A 19074-nucleotide genomic window follows, 5' to 3' on the forward strand; every position below is an offset into this window, starting at 1 on the left:
GGTCTCGCAAGTTTTCCGCCTTTGACAATGTGCAGTTTTACCACTTTTCTATCGCTCTCGATTAGTGGAGAATATTTCCTTCCCTGGCAGGTTTCCACCTTACACACATTCTGGCTTTCGCAGGTTTTATTGCATAAGTTTTGCTGTTTTTAGCTGCTGTCAATTCCGAGTCATGGTGATCCCCAGTGTACATAGTGGAACGGCTCCATAGAGTTTTCAAGGCTGTGACCTTTTGGCAGCATATCACCAGGCCTGTCTTTGGAGGGCCTCTGGGTGGGTTCAAGCTGCCAACCTTCTGGTTAGTGGTAAAGAGCTTAACCATTTTTGACACCCAGGGACTCCACATGAATAAGCTTTAAAAAAAAAAAAAAAAAAGCTTTAGGCCCCATAAAACCTGGATCTGCCCCTGCCATTAAATTAAAAAAACAAACCCAAAACACCTGTTTCTTGGTGGTATACCCTATGGTTAAAATCCTTCAGTTTGATGAATTACTGAAAAACAAGTAGATTTTCACTTAGACCCCAACACCCACTTTCCCACACAGGAAACAGCCTTTCCTTCACCACCTGAACTCTTTCTTTCCTCCCGGGTATCCCTTTAAAGTGTTTTCTCTAGGGTTAGGAAAAAACACAAGAAATAGTTTATGTTTTAGATTGTATGCTTCAGCATACGGTTACTGACTAACATTTTTTGAGATTGAGAATTTAAAACATGTGAAGGAAACTATATAGAGTCTTCACTGTCTTTAAAAATGCGTGAAGCCCACTCAAGTTTCACTCCTTCAGCTTCCAGGGTCGCATCCCTTTTATTCTTTCACTGTCTTCTCTAGAGGCAGTGCTTTCCCACTCACACTCAGATTTAGGACTCTAGGCGGAAAAAAGAGCTTACTAAACAGGCCGTTTGCTGTCTCGGCTCAGAATAACTTTCCCCATGAATCAGAGACACGCATAACCAAGTAGCCTCTTTTGGGAATAAACGGGCAAGAAAATGAGTTCCAGGTGAAGCCTCTTGGAGAAGGCTCCTGCCAGGTCAGCACAAATCTAGTGCTGAACATCCGATTTTCAATCTTTTAGAATTTGGCAAAGAAAAACTTGAGGAAGCAGGAGAAGAGTTCTGTGGTTTTCCTTTACCTGATAGTCCTCCACCCCAGGACATTTTGTTTTTCAGATCCCGTAGCCTATTAATTTAAAACTTTTTGCAAAACCCAAAGCATTGTGATCTTGAATCAAAACATCATGACTGATATGGTGTATATACAATACAAGCATGTAGAGTCAAGTGCTGTGATGGCCGAGTGGTTAAGGCGTTGGACTTGAAATCCAATGGGGTTTTCCTGCGTAGGTTCGAATCCTACTCACAGCGGCTTAGTTTTCTGGCTTAGACTATTGTTTTTTTTTTTTTTTTTTTAGGGATCATTATTAGTCAGCTGCCACTAATTGTTTGATGTAACAGCAGAGGAAACTCCCAACAGATACCGATCAATTCGTGACTTCCTTAAACTAATCCCCTTAGACAAGACATAACAGCCAATTTGAATTCAGACATTGTGACCTCACTCTTCCCAATTTTGACTTTCTTGCTAAAGAAGAAAACCCCCAAAGCTCATGTACACCAAACTTGAAGTGATTGATTCTCTTCGACAATTCCTTAACCGCAATCCAGGGAGAAAAAAATGTCTGAAATGACTTGTTTTCAGAGAACTTGGGCTGCTCCCAATTATCACCAACTCATCCAGTCGACATTTTTGGAGTGCCTCATCACACATTCTGGGTATAAGAACAATTACCAGAAATCTCTGAGCAGCTGGTGAAGCAAAGCAGCATACTGACCTAAAATGGGGGCAGGATTTGGAATGATACTAGTACACTTCTTAGGTTATTCCAATACCATTTAAACTGTTGTGCAGCATAGAAAAAGATTGAAGTGTCCCTATTTTTATCAGAAGCCCTGGCAGTGCAGTGGTTAAGTGTTTGGCTGCTAACCAAGAGGCTGGCAGTTCAATTTTGGTTTTTATCCAGTATGAGGTGCTAGTATAACCTTGAGGAGCCCTGGCGGTACAGTTATGTTAGCGGTTTGAATCCACCAGACGCTCCGTGGGAGAAGGATGTGGCAGTCCAGTAAAGATGTGCTCACGGTAAAGATCTACAGCCTTGGCAACTTTATGGGGCAGTTCTACTCTGTCCTATAGGGTCACTATGAATCGAGTCTACAGCAATGGGTTTAGTATAACCTTAACTCCAAAATTTTTCAAAGCTGAATAAAAAGGGTACCAAAAACCAATCTCGCTCATGTATATCGTTGCTAAAACTATTAATATAATGTTGGCATGTTATGCAAACAGGATTTTTCCAGGAACACAAGATTCATTATATATAAAAAAAAAATCTATTATAAAAGTGTATCCATAGTTTAGAGGAGAAAACTAAATGATCTCAGTAGATGTCAAAAGATATTTGGAAAAATTCAAAATCCAATCCAGATTTTTTATTTATATACTAGTAGAATCTGGAATGACCCACATTTAACTGACTGGCTGGGTAACACCACCCTCTTCCTACCCTCTGTAAAACATACTACAGCATCTGAAATAGCCACGCTGCGCCTTCACACCCCAATTCCCATTCCCACAAATTTACTTGTATGCTTACCAAGAGTTTGTCATGTTTATTCAAATTCTTACAGAATATAGACTTACGGGACATACTGAGACTGGAGGAATCCCCGCATCTAATGCTCTGAGAAAAACTTCAAACCAAGAACCAAAATTAGCCCTTGAAGTCATCTTTAAACTATTGTTTAGCAAAATTAGTAAGGAATGTTTGCCATGAACATTGCACTCTTTTAAAGAATTATCTATATGAGATCATATTGTCACCAGTAACTCTAAAGCACAGATAAGAAGTTTAGAGGGTAGTGAATCTAAGTCAATGGTGGTGAAACAACATGGGCAGAAATAGCGAGACTGGTGACACAACACGCAGAATGTAACCAATGTTATTGAATTGTACATGTAGAAACTGACGGTGTATGTTCTGCTGTGTATATGTTCACCAAAATAAAAATAATAATCCTTTGGCCAAAGAATGAGTATACAGACAGAAAGAATCAATATCCTCTGGCAAACAAATTTAGAAACTTGAAACTGGGCTTACGGATCCTAGCTGGAATGAGTTTTAAATGATGATTAAAAAGCAAGCCTTGGAAACAGGTGGTTATATTCCAGAGAAGATAGCATTAAACCTTTGAAGTTTAAGCTCTTTAGTGGATCCCCTTGAATTTCCATGGAAGACTTTTACACCATTTGCAAATAAAAACTCGTATCTCCTAACTCGATTTTTGTACTTTTTTCCTCCCTTTCATTGTTCTCATACTTGATTAGGCCAGACTGACTGCATATTCATTCCTCAAGCATACTGTTGGCTTTGGATTTACATAAACAATCTCAATTCTACTAAGGTAACTTTCCTTTTTAGTTTAAGGATATAATAAAGCCTTATTCTCCCACCTGACTAGGATCAGTTTTTGTTTTGTTTTGTTTTAAACTCATTCATAATTGAATTATTTTATGTCTGTAATTTTTTGAGGTAATGTTTTTCACTAATGGAATGCCAAATTCCATTCACTGATGCTGAATCACTGAGTGTTGGTAATTTTTTGTTTGTAAGATGGATTTTTATTCAGTGGTATACATATGTATCCATGGGCTCCATAGGCAGGATAAGTGGAATGAGGCTGGGAAGGAATCATTTTATCTTAGCAATTACATTTTATTGAGTGAAACTTTTAAAACATGGGGTAACACATAATGGCACCCTGCGGTGGCTGCACATAATTGTTGTTCGAGTCTGCTTCTTCAGTGCTGCATTCTCTGCATCGCCTTCTGGTTTCCTCGACAGGTAAATGCTTTCCAACCTGTTCGAGCCATACATCATTTGACACCCTGCTAACTCCTGGCTTGTTCCTGACAAGAAAAGATGGTTTTCCTCCTGTTTTGATTTCCCAGTCCACAGTAAGCCGCTGTTGTGGGAGCATTGCTACTGCAACAAATTACTCTGTATTGCAAAACAACTCCTTACAGCTCATAATCCAGAAGATAGGTCCTTGACAATCGCATGAAACAGGCATGCAGTACGTCAGAGACGCTACAGTGCATGCTTACACTGTATTGCACCTGAAAATAAATTATTCACTTGAAATTATCTATCTAATTCCCAAAACCGCACCTTCCCAATAACACACAGGAAACCGTAAGTATACTTACAAGGCTTATCTTGCTGTTCAGAAGCCCAAGAGGCAAAAAATGTAAGTGGTATTTATATGTACCATTGGTCATACAGTACATCAAGGACACGTGCTTATGCTGTACCGAACCTCAAAATAACTTATTCACTTGAATATTACCTAACCCTGAAAACCGCACCTTCCCAACAATACACAAGGAAGCAGGAAATATACTTATAATCCTTATTTCGATGTATGGAAGCCCAAAGAGAGTAAAGTTTTATGCAGTCACTCCTCCAGGATGCAGCACCTCATACAATAACCTCTCAACCCAGCAATATGCGCCCACGAACTTTCTTCTGTTTTACGCAGTTACAGAAAGTCCCTGGCCCACACCGGCATGTGCTGTAAGTGGTAAAAAAAGCCTCCCCAGAAACCTTAAAAACCTTAGAGGTGGAAAATATAAGTGGTATCTATAAGTACCAGAAGGGGTAAAAGAGTTTAAAAGAGCAAAAATGGGGATCCAAAAATAATATTACTTCAAATATTTTAACTGGAAACATTCACCAATCTTTTGAAAAAGGGAGAGGGGATTCCCACTGACTGGAGTTTTCTGTTGCATTAAACACACTTAGAATGCTTCTTATACAGATTCCAGTTTCCATTTATTCAAATGGAGTTAGAACTTCAAGACGTTTGAATCTGCGTAGAGAATCATTTTACACTTTTACATTTCCCCCTTATTTGTTCATGGTGATATTGAGTTTCGTTAATAATTGCCACATCTTTATGCAATCTTTGCAGATTTCATAGTCAAGGTTAAGTTACCTCCCTAAAATGTATTGGGACATTTTTGTCCTTTTTTGTGTTCTACAACAATTTATTTAGTCCAGTATTGGAATGACAGGGAAGCACACATTATTCCAAAGCTTGTGCTAATTCTGGGACCAGTTGTGGCCTCTTCCTCATCAATGCCTCTGGGTTCCATTCTTCCTGCTGCTGTTGTTGTTAGGTGCCATCAAGCCAATTCCGACTCATAGCAACCCCATTTGACAAAGTAGGACAATCCCATAGGGTTTCCTAGTCTGTAATCTTTGCAGAAGCAGGCAGCCATGTCTTTCTCCTGTGGAGCCACCGGGTGGGTTCGAACCGCCAGTCTTTCATTACCAGCCAAGCACTTCTTTCTAGCCTCCTGAACTGTGAGAAAATAAATTTCCATTTGTTAAAGCCACTCAACTGTGGTATTTCTGTTATAGCAGCACTAGGAAACTAAGACAGTCTTATACAAGAAAACTGTTTAAGTCACATTTCTTCAGATGCTGCTGATGCTGAAACACAGGAGCCTCCAGAAAAGTCAACTGGATCTCAAGGTTGGACAGCAGGCTCTGCCCCAGGGGTTGATTAACCAGTAAGCAAGGTATGCATGGGCTTACAGTAAACAAGGTATGCATGGGCTTAAATGTGTTTACTTACTCATCTGTAGTGCACAATTTCACCTGTTTTTCACCATGTCTGCGGTGAAACCCATGTGAAATTGTGTACTACAGATTAGTAAGTAAGCACAAGTAAGCCCGTGTATACCTGCTTATAGGGAAATCAGTCCCTGTCCTGCCCCTTGGGATGGTCGGGGTGATGCTAGGGTGGGGTGACACTGGGCACTCTCACCTATGTACTGCTGGTGGTGCTGGCTCTGGGTGGCCATGGCCTACTCGGGCATGCTCTGCAGGCTGCTGTTGAAGCCGCTGTCCCCGAGGCTGTCCATCTTCTGGGCTGGTTGGTACCTGGGCAGATGTCACTGTGAGCTCCAGCAGCATGGTGTGGGATGGGCCCAGGGACCAGGGACCTGAGCAGGATTCCTTTTGCGGTGTGTGTGTGTGTATGGTAAAAATACACACTGGAAGTCCCAACTTACAAAAGGGTCCATTCTGATGACTCTGCCATAAGTCAGTTCTGATGTAAGTTGAATACTTTTTTTTTTTTAGTTTTAATTATTATTGTCTTTTATTTTCAGTATCTCTATATATCTGATCTTCATTTGTTTTGGGGGGTTGGCATGAGAATGAAAACATCAGCAAATTATGTGCTGCAACATTGTAGCACATATAACTAACAATAATATGTACAAAAAAATGGACGGTCATTAAGTGTGGTTCGTCATAACTCACATATGTTGTAAGTCGGGGACTGCCTATATAACAAACATTTGCCATTTTAACCATTTTTATGTGTACAACTCAGTGACGTTTTGTTCCCCATGTTGTGCAACCATCACCACTATCTACATCCAAATGTTATTCATCACCCCAAAGAAAAACTCTGTACCCCTTAACCAATAACTCCCCATTTCCCCATCTCCCCCTCCCCTGGTAACCACTAATCTACTTTCTGTCTCTATGCATTTGCCTATTCTAGGTATTTCATATAAGATGACAATATTTGTCCCCTTGTGTCTGGCTTCTTTCACTCAGCATGTTTTCAAGGTTCACACATGTTGTAGCATGTACCAGAACTTCATTTCTCTTTATGGTTCAGTAATAGACCATTGTGTGTATATACCACATCTTGTTTACCCATTCGCCTGTCGATGGACATTTAGGTTGTCTCTGCCTTGTGGCTACTGTGAATAGTGCTGCTATAAACACTGGGGATTTAAAAAAAATTTCTCTCCTAGAAGACCAGTGAAATTCTTTATGTAGAGTCACAAACATCTTTCCATTGTGTGATCTCGAAGGAAATTCTCAGAATTCCATCTTGCCCTGAGCCAGACAGCAGTGCACAGCCTGCACAGATAGAAACTAAGGAAATCTCAGCTGAAGGAGGGCTTCCACAGCTGGCGTGTCCCTGGAGCCCGGGTATACCCTGGGAGATTTCAGGGGGCTGTGTGAGGGGCAGGGCAAGGCCAGTGGGGCCAGGGGGCACTGAGGGTGGGAGGAAGGCCAGGTCAGATGGATAACTGCCGGCTCAGCAGCAGAGACAAGAGCGTCCAACCAAGACCGCCTCAGGCAGTGGCTTTTCAAATGTAAACGACATAAGCCTGTCCCAAGAACATGTGTTGTTGCTGGCTGCTGTGGAGTTACCCCTGACTCATGGCAACCCCATGCACAACAAACAAAACACTGTCCGGTCCTGTGCCATCTCCATGATAGGTTGCGGATCGGACCATTGTGCTCCATAGGGTTTTTTTTGGCTGATTTTCAGAAGTAGATAGCCCATCACCAGGCATTTCTTAGTCCGTCTTAGTCTGGAAGCTCTGCTGAAACCTGTTCGATATCATAGCAACAGGCAAGCCTCCACTGACAGACAGGTGATGGCTACACATGAGTGCACTGGCTGAGATTCAAACCCTGGTCTCCCACGTGGAAGGCGAGAATTCTAAACTGAAGGAGCTTCTCCTAAAACACTACCCTGCCTGGCTTGTAGAATTGTTTGCAAGGACCAAATTTAACAGCAACAACAAGAAGCAGCAGCTATGTTGTCCATGTCTGTGGAAACCAAGGTACAAAATGGACTATTGCTTCCATTCTTATCTGTTGGCTTCTCGAGACCATTCTGGAGACTCTTCTGTGAGCTCCAACTCCCATGATTAACCGTATCGTTAGGAGTCACTGGGATACTTTATAGCAGTGACACTGGGTTTTACAGTCACACAGACTAGTCGAGTGGCCTCTCTGTGCAGCAGGCCAGGCACTAGGCATGAAGGATTCACATGGAGGTGAATGTGATATGGTCTCTGCCCTCAAAGTGCTTACAACCAGAGCAGATTAAACTCTAGAGAGGGAGTTAGTGGGAGAGGGGCTCGGGTAGGGAGAGGGGTATTCTAGAATACAACCAGAGCAGTCTAGACTCTAGAGAGGGAGTCAGGGGGAGAGGGGGTAGGTGGGGAAAGGGATACCCTGGAAGCCTTCCAGGGAGCCGACATTTGAGTAGGGCCTTAAACCAGGGGTCAGCAAACTCCAGCCTGCAGGAAAAATCTGGCCCGCCACCTGTGTTTGTAAATAAAATTTTATTGGCACACAGCCACACCCATTCATTTATATATTGTCTGCGGCTGCTTTTGTGCTACCACTGCAGAGTTGAGTAGTTGCAAAAGAGACTGTCTCTGGTCCTAAAAGCTGAAAATCTTGACTATCTGGCACTTTATAGGAAAAGTTAGCCAACCCCTGCCTAAAAAGATGAGTAGCTTTGTGATGAATGGAGAAGAACAGTCCAGAAAATGACCAGGCCTTCTCGGCCATTGAATCAAAATGTCAGGAAGCAGCAGTGACTTAAATATATAAAGGAGCACAGTGGTTAAGAGCTTGGCTGCTAACCAAAAGATCTGCAGTTCAAACCCACCAGCACCTCCTTGGAAACCCTATGGGGCAGTTCTAGTCTATCCTATATAGTTGCTATGAATTGGAATTGACTCGATGGCAATGGGTTTGGCTTGTTTTTTCTTCCGCTGGCTGGGGTTATTTTGAGTAATTTTCTGGGGTTATTACACTTGGCTTATTTTCATTGTTCTCTCTCTGGATGAGGCTGTATCCACTGTGTGGTGGTGAATTTTACATGTCAACATGGCTCAGCTCTGGTGATGAGCTTTGGGCAAACATTAATCTAACTGCTGTTATGAAGTAGTTGCATTTGATTAAATCAGTCGGCCTCAAATAAAGCAGGTTAGCCTCCAAAATGTGGGTAGGTCTCATCCAATCAGTTGAAGGTCTTACGATCAAAAACAGAGTTTCCCTGTGGTGCGTTCAGCCTCCAGACTACAAACAGACATTTTGCCAGAACAGTCTTACTCTTCCTGTTACCTGACCTATGGATTTTGGGACATAAGCCTACCAGAGTCTCCAGCCTGTCACCTGACCTACAGATTTGGGACTTGCCCCTCCCCCCACCCTAACCATGTAAGCCAATTTCTTGACATAAACCCTGCCCCTCTTGACATATATATATATTTATAAGGAGCCCTGGTGGTACAGCAGTTAAGTGTTCAGCTGCTAACCAAAAGGTTGGCATTTCAAATCTACCAGCCGCTCCTTGGAAACTCTGTGGGGCAGTTCTACTCTGTCCTATAGGGTTGCCATGAGTTAGAATCGACTTGATGGCAATGGGTTTTATATATATATGCCAAACCAGCTGCTGTCAAGTCGACCCTGACTCATGGTGACTTCACGTGTGTCAGAGTGGAACTGTGCTCCATAGGGTTTTAAATGGCTGATTTTGAGGAAGTAGATCGCCAGACCTTTCTTTTGAGGCACCCCTGGGTGGACTTCAACTGTCAACCTTTTGGTTACCAGGTGAGCACTTACCCATTTGTACCACTCAGGGATCTATATATGTATATTATGTATGTATGTATATGGGTACACACACACACACACACACACACACACACACACACACACTCAATCTATCACAGCCTAGAAAATCCTGTAGGAATGTTCCACTCTGTCACGTGGGGTTGCTATGAGTTGGAATCAACAGCACACAACAACAAAAATACACACACACATACATATTATATATATACATATATATGCACACACACACACACACACACTCTCTCTCTCACTAGTTCTGTCTCTCTAGAGAACCCAGCTAGGACGCACAGCCTCCCTTGTCTCTTGCTCTCCTCACGTCCTGCTACATGGGCATGGGTGTCTTGGCTCCCCCTTGACGTTGGAGGCTGGGTATGGATGTGAGTGTTTTTCCCATAAGAAGCTGGGTGATCCCTCTTCCACATGGATTTAGTGTCTGAGAACCCCGTGCACCCACCTGGGCTTCTGCTGCACGGGCTGCTGCTGCATGGCCATGTACTGCGTGTCCTCCTGCAGCTGGTTCAGCAGGGAGTCTGGCTTCAGGCGGATCCCGTGGTAATGACACTTGGAGTTGCCCCTAGAAATCAATGACCAAGGGTCAGCTCTGCGGATGCCCTTCACAACAAGCTAGGGTGCTCACTTGGCCTTTCATCTGGGGCTCTCAGTGAAATGTTCATCAGCTGTTCCTCAGCCAAACAAGTTTGAGGAAATTCTATACCCAACATGCCCCACTTGGAGAGTTCCCTCTTGCATTTCAGTATGATAAAGGCTCTGAGAAATCCTGCAGTGAGGAAACCTATTCGATTTTGTTTGACCTCAAAAAACCCAGTTGCCATTGAGCCGATTCCAACTCATGGCAACCCCATGTTTGTCAAAGCAGAACTGTGCACCACAGAGATTTCAATGGCTGTTTTTTTGGAAGCAGATCACCAGGCCTTATTTCCAAGGCACCTCTGGGTAGACTTGAACCTCCAACCTTTCAGTTAGCAGCTGAGTGTGCACCACCTCAGAGCTCAAATAATCAAAAAAGTACTTTTATAAAAACTAGCTATTAAGAAAAATTTCAAATGAAGAGAGAGAACTGAATTACACCTCCATGTCCCATCATCAGCTTCTAAAGAAGAGAATAGACAGTGGCTACCACCACAGCCAAAAGCCAAAAAACTCAAGTCCATTTCCACTGAGTCGATTCTGACTCATAGCATCCCCATGTGTTACAGAGTAGAACTGTGCTCCATAAGGTTTTCTTGGCTGTCATCTTTACAGAAACAGATCAACAGGCCTTTCTTCTGTGACACCACTGGGTGGGTTCAAATTGCCAACATTTAGGTTAGTTGCTGTTAGTTGCCATCAAGTCGGCCCAACTCCTGGCAGCCCCATGCGTGCAGAGTAGAACTGTGTTCCATAGGGTTTTCAAGGCTGTGACCCTTTGGAAGTAGATTGCCAGGCTTTTCTTCCAAGGCATCTCTGGGTGGGTTTGAACCATCAACATTTTGGCTAGTAGTTGAGCTCAAAGCATTTGCACCCAGGGCATGGTTAACTCATGGTGTCTCCAGGCTCACCCAGGAGGAAGAAGTCCCACATTTCCCCAAAAGTGGACAAGCTCAATTTCTGCTTAAAGGAAGGGAAGAGTCAGGAATATCAGACCTGCAGTCTTACCCACCACCCACCTGGTTCCCAGGCGTCGCGTCCTCAGGCCCGCAAACACAGAACGAATCAGTTTCCCAAAGGAGGCAGCATTCACAGGGTCTAGCTTGTGCTCCTGGCAGTGCTGAAGGTAGTGGTTGTAGAGAGAACTTTTGGGGAGACTCACACCTTCGGCAGTTTCGTAATTATCTAACAGCCATTGGAGCTGGATGGAGAGAGACAGATTTGCATTTGTCAAAACCCCGAAAAATGCTAGAACGGGTAACATGGACCCTTTAACAGAACTATAGGTTTTCCCTCCACTAACAAACAGGATTAGGAAATTCATTTTTACTACCATGGATTTGTGTTTAAAAGATTCTTTAGTTAATAGACCACTTTAACTCATTCATTTATTCCTTCATTTTTCAGCCTGTTTTTTCAGGTTTTTTGGCTTATTTTATAAAAATCTGCATGTGATCATGACATATTAGGTTCTGCTTTCATAATCATTTAAACACACCTGCACACCATGCAGTTTAAATACCAAATATAATACCAAGTATCTCCTAAACCTTGCCATTGTGGTTGTTAGTTGCTGTGGAGTGGATTTCAACTCATGATGACCCCACATGTGCAGAGAACTGTGCTCCAAAGAGTTTTCAAGGCTGTGAACTTTTGGAAGCAGATTGCCAGGCCTGTACTCCAAAGTACCTCTGGGTGGGTTCGAACTGCCAACCTTTCAGCTAGTAGTCAAACACTTAACCATCTGTGCCACCCAAGGACCTACCTAAACCTGGAGGAATGGAAATAAATTCTTAGGCCAAGAGAAAGAGTATTAAAGAAAACTAACAGGATCCATCAGCACCACTCTCTGCATTAAACAAAGCCAGCTGCCGTCAAGCCGACTCCAACTCGTGGCGACCCCATGTATTTCAGGGTAGAACTGTGCTCCATAGGATTTTCAATGCTGATTTTTCAGAAATAGATCTCCAGGGGTTTCTTCCAAGGTACTTCTGGGCAGACTTGAACCTCCGACCTTTTGGTTAGTAGCTGAGACTGTTAACGGTATGTACCATGAACCACATCCTTAATTTCGAAGTTGGTAAATAATTCAGTTTTTGGTGGCTCTGCCCTCTTACCCCTTGGACCTTAGGAGCATATTTTTCCTCCTGCCCTCCACCTAGTCACTCTGAACACACCTGGACTCGGTCCCTTCCCTCCCCTTGACTGGGAGGCTGAGGGACTCGTGTAGCTAGGAAGTCTGGGAGGAGAACATGGGTTAATGAGGTCATAATGGAGTAGGGTGGGTCCTAAATCTAATTTCTTCTGAGTGGTATCTTATAAAAAGGGAAAATAGACATGGAGAGACACACACAGAGGGAAGAGACCATGTGAGGAACGATCCACAAGCCAAAGAACACAAAGGAACACCCAGGGCTACCGACAAGAAGGGCCCCTCTTCTAGAGCCGATGACCTGATTTGGACTTCTAGCCTCCCAAACTGTGTGACAACAAATTTCTGTTCTTAGAGACCGGAGAAACCCCGAGAGTATGGGCCCCGAACACCCTTTTAGCCGAGTAATGAAGTCACTCCTGAGGTTCACCCTTCAGCCAAAGACTGGACAGGCCCATAAAACAAAATGAGATGAAAGGGGCACACCAGCCCAGAAGCAAGGACTAAAAGGCAGGAGGAGACAGGAAAGCTGGTAATAGGGAACCCAAGGTTGACAAAGCTGACATGTCATGGGGTTGGTAGCCAATGTCACAAAACAGTATGTGTACTAATTGTTAAATGAGAAGCTAGTTTGTTCTGCAAACCTTCATCTAAAGTACAATAACAAAATAAATAAATTTCTGTTCTTTCAAGCCACCCACATGTGGTATTTTTGTTCCAGCAGCCCTAAGGAACAAAGACAGAACCTGAGTCCTGATTTTATGGGTGGTGGGCTGCAAGGAGCACTGGATTAGGAGTCTTGTTCCTCCGCCCACTTACTAGGGGTCTTGGGCACAGAATAAGCTGGCTCGTAAGGTAAAAGAAAGGTTCGGAAAAGACGATCTTTGCATCACCTTCCTGTATTATTTAAATTAAAAGTCAAATTCTCTGGGTAACTATATTGACATCAAAAGGATCCATGATTATCTTGGTAAGAAGTTCTTCCCGCTAAGTTGAAAGTAACTACACAGAAAACCGACACCACATCACCACCACCACCACCAGCTGCCATGGAGTCAACTCCGACTCATGGCAACCCCATGTGTATCAGAACAGAGCTGTGTTCCGTACGGTTTTCAATGGCTGATTTTTTAGTAGATAGCCAGGACTTTGTTCTGAGGGACCTCTGGGTGGACTCAAACCTCCAAACTTTCAGTGAGCAGCTGAGCATGTTAACCATTTGCACCACTCCAAACCAGTTGCCGTCCAGTCAACTCCGACTTGTGGCACCCCCATGTACCAGAAGGTTTTCACATGTGGTTTTCCTATGTGCTTCACAGGGTTTTTAATGACTGAGTTTTCAGAAGCAGATCACCAGGTGGGGTCTTAAAGCCCAGGCTTGTGTCCCACCCTGCCTAGCCCCATAGGGAGAATATACCTGATCTTGGTTCCTGACTGGCTGGTGGCGAGCTAGATTCTTGCTATGCCATATTACAGCAACTTCGCAGCTCTGCAGAGTTCCAATATTTGCGTTGCGTCAATATAATCGTACTTTAAGCACCCAGTTTTCCGTTCGTTCATCACACATTTATCGAGAGCTGACTTTATACTGGGCCTTGTTCTAGGTGCCAGGGACACAACAGTAAGGAAGACAAATCAGAGTTCTTGCTCTCGTGAAGCTTCCGTTCTCTTCGGGGAGAGGTCCACCATAAATAAGGAAAATGTACAGAATGTGAGATGGTATTAAGTGCTCTGAGAAAAATTAAGCTGGAAAAGGGGCCTGGGACTACAACGTGGAGGGGGCTGGAGGGAGAACTGTGATTTTAAATTAGGGGGTCACAGAAGCTTCACTGAGAAAGTACTGAGTGGGGAAAGACCTGAAGAAGTGAAGGAAGGTAAAGGGTGTGTGAGTATCCGGGGCAACAGCAATCTAGGCAGAGGGCACAGCCCGTGCAAAGCCCCTGGGGCAGGTCTGTACCTGGCATGTTGGAGGAACAGTGAGGAGGTCCGTGTGGCTGCAAAGGAGTGAGAGGGAGAGAGGATAGGAGGGCAGGGAGCCATGTGAGGAATATCTGAGGAACAGCATTTTGCGGGTGGGGGGGGGAACAGCCAGTGTAAAGGCCCTGGGGCATGGCCATGCCTGGTGAGTTGGAAGACCAGCAAGGAGGTCTGTGTGGCTGGAGCGGGGTGAGCAAAGGGGAAAGAGAGGAGGGAAGGGTAGGAGGGGACAAGGCAAGGTGTGCAGAGCTCTGTGGGCTGTTTTGATGACCCTGGCTTCTACTTGGAGTGAGTGGGGATCCTGGAGGAATTTCAGTAAAGAGTGCCATGACCTGACTTGTCACAGGATGCCCTGTGGCAGTTGCCCTGAGAAGGGGCTGATAGTTGGCCCACGTGGTGGCAGAGGGCGGTAGGTGACCACGGTAACCCACTGGAGGCAATGGTGCTGGACTGCGGAGGTAGAAAGAAGGGATCTGATTCTGGACAAATCTTCAAGGTCAAGTCAGAGGGCACATGCAGATGGACTGGAGGGGGCCAGTGGGAGTAAAAATAATCACCTGCTACTCCCCTGTTATGGGTTGAATTTTTTCCCCTAAAAGATATGTTGAAGTCCTAAGCCCTTCTGACTGGGGTCTTACAAAAGATGAGACAGACATATAAACAGAGTCACATACACAGGGAAGCTACACGTGAGGAGACAGGTCCATCTACAAGCCAAAGGACGCCAAGAAACTCCTGGGGCTACAGAAGCTGAGAGTCAAGGAAGGGTCTTACCCTAGAGCTGACAAAGAGGGAGCATGGCCCTGCCAATGCCCTGAATTTGGGCTTCTAGCCTTCAGACACAAATTTCTGTTCTTTAAAGCCACCCACTTTGTAGTATTCTGTTAGGGCTGCCCTAGGACACTAAGACATACCCCCAGACCTGGTTATCTGTTGTTAGAGAGAATCAGCGGGCCAAAACAAGGGACAGTCCAAACTAATAACCAAAACTATTGCTGTCCAGTCAATTCCAACTCATGGTAACCTCAAGCGTGTTAAAGTAGAACTGTGCTCCATAGGTTTTTGGAAGTAGATCAAGGCGCCACTGTTGGGATTTGAACCACCAACCTTGTGGTTAGTAGCCAAGCACTCAACCATTTGCGCCACCAGGGATTCCCCCCCAAAATAATGGGCTGACATTTACTTCTTGGCCAGCCCATCCCATCCACAAAGCCCTGGCCTACAGGCTTGCCAGCCCCCACAATCACGTGAGCCAGTTCCTTAAAATAAATCTCTCTACACCACATGTGTATATCTCAAATTTGACCTAGGCTTGTTCATCAAGAATGGAAACTTCCAATCTGCTGCACCTCCATCACAACAAGTAAAGAACTACGGGGGAAAGAAACGAATATCAAGTACACATTCTTTCTGGAAACACTGAGGGAAGGCAACGACTGAAAAGTGGGCTGAATGTATATTTCCGGGAAGGAAGCTGAACTGGTTCCCTGGAGCTGAGGTCAAGTATGAGAGTTACTGCTTCTCCTATCCCTCTTGTACCACCATTGTTCTACTTTTTTCTTATTCACTAAACCTGCTAAAAGCTAAAGGGGATGGAAGTGTCACCTTTAAGAAGATCTGGAAGGCTGGTATTAGGGACTGAACTGTGTCCCCCCCCCCGAATATGTGTTGGAGATCTAATCCCTGTGCCTGTGTATATAATGTAATGTAATCACCTTCCATAATGCAATCTAATGTAAATGTTATCAATCAGTTGAGATCACACCAATGTAGTTATTGTTGTCAGTTGCTGTCAAGTCAATTCCAACTCATTATATCCCCATGTGTACAGAGTAGAACTGCTCCACTGGGTTTTCAAGGCTGTAACCTTTAGGAAGCAGGTTGCCAAGCCTATCTTCTGAGGTACCTCTGGGTGGCTTCAAACTGCCAAGCTTTCTGATAGTAGTTGAGTGCTTAACCATTTGCCCCACCCAGTGTAGGGTAGATCCTAAACCTAATAACTTCTGAGTTTTTTATGAAGATCAGCATAGACACAGAGACATACACAGGGGCAAGATAGATACTATCTGATGATGAGGGAGGTAAGTGAATTTATAAACCCAGAAATGCCAAGAGTTGCCACAGCTACTAGAAGCTGAAATAGACCAAGGAAGGACCTTCCCCTATAGCCAGACCCTGAATTTGGACTTCCTGCCTGCAGAACTGAGAGGAAATAAATTTTTATTCTTTAAAGCTACCCACTTGTGGTATTTGTATTTCAGAAGCTGGGGCCAGCCTGAGACACACTGAGGAGAACCTGAGAAATGAGCCTCATTGTCCCTTTAAGTGGGGAAAGTAAAGAAGGTGCCAGGGAGGGTCAAGGGGTCAGGAAGCTTTCCTAACCTGTCAGCCTAGGGCACAGGCCAGTGAGGGGAGGGCAGTCAACACCTCTATACTAAAGAGAAGAAATGCACATATCCCTTCCCCTCTCATAGGCTTTTGATCTGAAGCTCGGCAATCAATTCCGTGTGAACACCCACAGGTATATTGCTCCTGCCACCCCCCACCAAGTAGGGAAGAGCCTAGGCAGACTAATTAGGAATGCCCTGCAGCACTTTCCACCTGGAACACCACCGCCCAACTATGCTGGAATCTACCCAACCCCTGGGTTGTCATTGTTCCTGTTAGCTGCTGTTGAGTTAGGGCCAGCTCATGCTGACCTCACGTGTACAGAGTAGAACCACTCCATAGGGTTTTAAAGGCTGTGACCTTTCAGAAGTAGGTTGCCAGGCCTTTCTTCCGGAGTGCCTCTGGGTGGGTTTGAACCTCCAACCTTTTGGCTAGTAGTTGAACACTTAACCATTTGCACCATCCTAGGGCTCCAAAGGTGGTCTTGTCTAATGCACAGCAGACTGGGAAGAGATGAAATCACCTTCTTCTCCAGCACAGTGGGCCTCAACCTTTTTGGTCAATACATGGAAGGTCAGCTCAATTGGACTGGACCAAAAGCAAAGAAGTTTCCGGGATAAAATGAATGCTTCAAAGGTCAGCGAAGCAGGGGCGGGGGTCTGGGGAAAATGGTTTGAGGGGACTTCTATGTCCATTGGCAAAATAATTCTATTATGAAAACATTCTGCATCCCACTTTGAAATGTGGCGTCTGGGGTCTTAAAGGCTAACAAGCGGCCATCTAAGATGCATCAATTGGTCTCAACCCACCTGGAGCAAAGGAAAATGAAGAACACCAAGGTCACACGACAACTAGGAGCCCAAGAGACGGAAAGGGCCACATGAACCAGAGACCTACATCATCCTGAGACCAGAAGAACTAGTTGGTGCCTGGCCACAATCGATGACTGCCCTGACAGGGAGCACAACAGAGAACTCCTGAGGGAACAGGAGATCAGTGGGATGCAGACCCCAAATTCTCATAAAAAGACCATACTTAATGGTCTGACTGAGACTAGAGGAATCCCGGCGGCCATGCTCCCCAGACCTTCTGTCGGCACAGGACAGGAACCATCCCCGAAGACAACTCATCAGACATGAAAGGGACTGGTCAGCGGGTGGGAGAGAGATGCTGATGAAGAGTGAGTTAATTATATCAGGTGGACCCTTGAGATTGTGTTGGCAACTCTTGTCTGGAGGGGGGTTGGGAGGATAGAGAGAGAGGGAAGCTGGCAAAATTGTCACGAAAGGAGAGACTGAAAGGGCTGACTCAATAGGGGGAGAGCAAGTGGGAGTACGGAGTAAGATGTATGTAAACTTATATGTGACAGACTGATTGGATTTGTAAATGTTCACTTGAAGCTTAATAAAAGTTAATAAAAAAAAAAAACCTCAAGAAACTAGGAATATAAGGGAACCTATAATTAAGAGCTTGGCTGCGAACCAAAAGGGTGGTAGTTCAAATCTACTAGCTGCTCTTTGGAAACCCTATGCGGCAGTTCTATGCTATCCTATAGCTATGAGTCTGAATCAACTCGATGGCAATGGGTTTTTTATTTTAACTAAATCTTATAATGGGCATTTATGAAAAACCCACAGCTAACATCATACCCAGTGGTGACAGACCAAAAACTTTCTACTTAAGGTCAGGAATAAGACAAGAACCTCTGTTCTCGCCACTTCTATTTGAAAATTGTACTGGAGGTTCTAGCCAGGGTAGTTAGTCATGAAAAAGAAATAATAGGTATCTGACTTGGAGAGGAAGAAGTAAAGTTATTTCTATTCACAGATGATATGTTCCTACATACAGAAAATCCTAAAAAATCCAGAAAAAACTAGTAGAGCTAATAAATGAATTCAACAGTTACAGGATACAGGATCAACATACAAAAATCAGTTGAATTTATGTGCACTAGCAATGAACAATCTGAAAATGAAACTAAGAAAACAATTCCATTTGCAATAGCATCCAAAAGAATAAAATACATAAGAATAAATTTAATCAAGAACGTGTAAGATGTGTACACTGAAACTACAAAACATTGTTGAAAGAAATTTTAAAGACCTAGATGAATGGAAAGACATCCCATATTCATGGATTTGAAGATTTAATACTGTTAAGATGGCAAGTGTCTTATCAACTGATGAATTAGATAAACAAATTTTGGTACATCTATGCAATGGAAAATTACTTGGCCATAAACAAGAACAAAGTACTGATTGATACATGTTACAACAAGGATGGACCTTGAAAACATTATGTTAAGTGAAAAAAGCCAGTTACAAAAAGACGACATATTGTATGATTCTATTTATACGAAATGTCCAGAATTGGCAAATTCA

General features: G+C 43.9%; 1 protein-coding gene and 1 non-coding gene across 5 annotated transcripts in view; one reads left to right on the top strand and one right to left on the bottom strand.

Annotated features, from left to right (window-relative positions):
* Positions 1–1281: 1281 nt before the first annotated feature.
* On the top strand, positions 1282–1363 carry TRNAS-UGA (transfer RNA serine (anticodon UGA)). The gene has a single exon. It is a non-coding gene; the product is annotated as a tRNA-Ser (tRNA).
* A 1756-nt stretch (positions 1364–3119) lies between these two features.
* Positions 3120–19074, bottom strand: part of LOC126077532 (DNA-binding protein RFX2-like) — a 48244-nt gene continuing 32289 nt past the window's right edge. For 2 of the 4 annotated variants that reach the window (XM_049887122.1, XM_049887119.1), the window contains 4 exons: positions 11196–11377; positions 9983–10102; positions 5888–6065; positions 3120–5419 (listed from right to left, as the gene is read on the bottom strand). In XM_049887122.1, coding sequence (XP_049743079.1) covers positions 5888–6065; positions 9983–10102; positions 11196–11377 — 480 coding nt within the window. In that variant the 3' untranslated portion in view covers positions 3120–5419. Of the gene's footprint in view, positions 6066–9982; positions 10103–11195; positions 11378–19074 lie in introns of all 4 variants that reach the window. The other 2 variants (XM_049887121.1, XM_049887120.1) reach the window with 2 other exon arrangements.

Source organism: Elephas maximus, chromosome 1 (genome assembly GCF_024166365.1).
Source record: "Elephas maximus indicus isolate mEleMax1 chromosome 1, mEleMax1 primary haplotype, whole genome shotgun sequence".
Lineage (NCBI taxonomy): Eukaryota > Metazoa > Chordata > Mammalia > Proboscidea > Elephantidae > Elephas > Elephas maximus.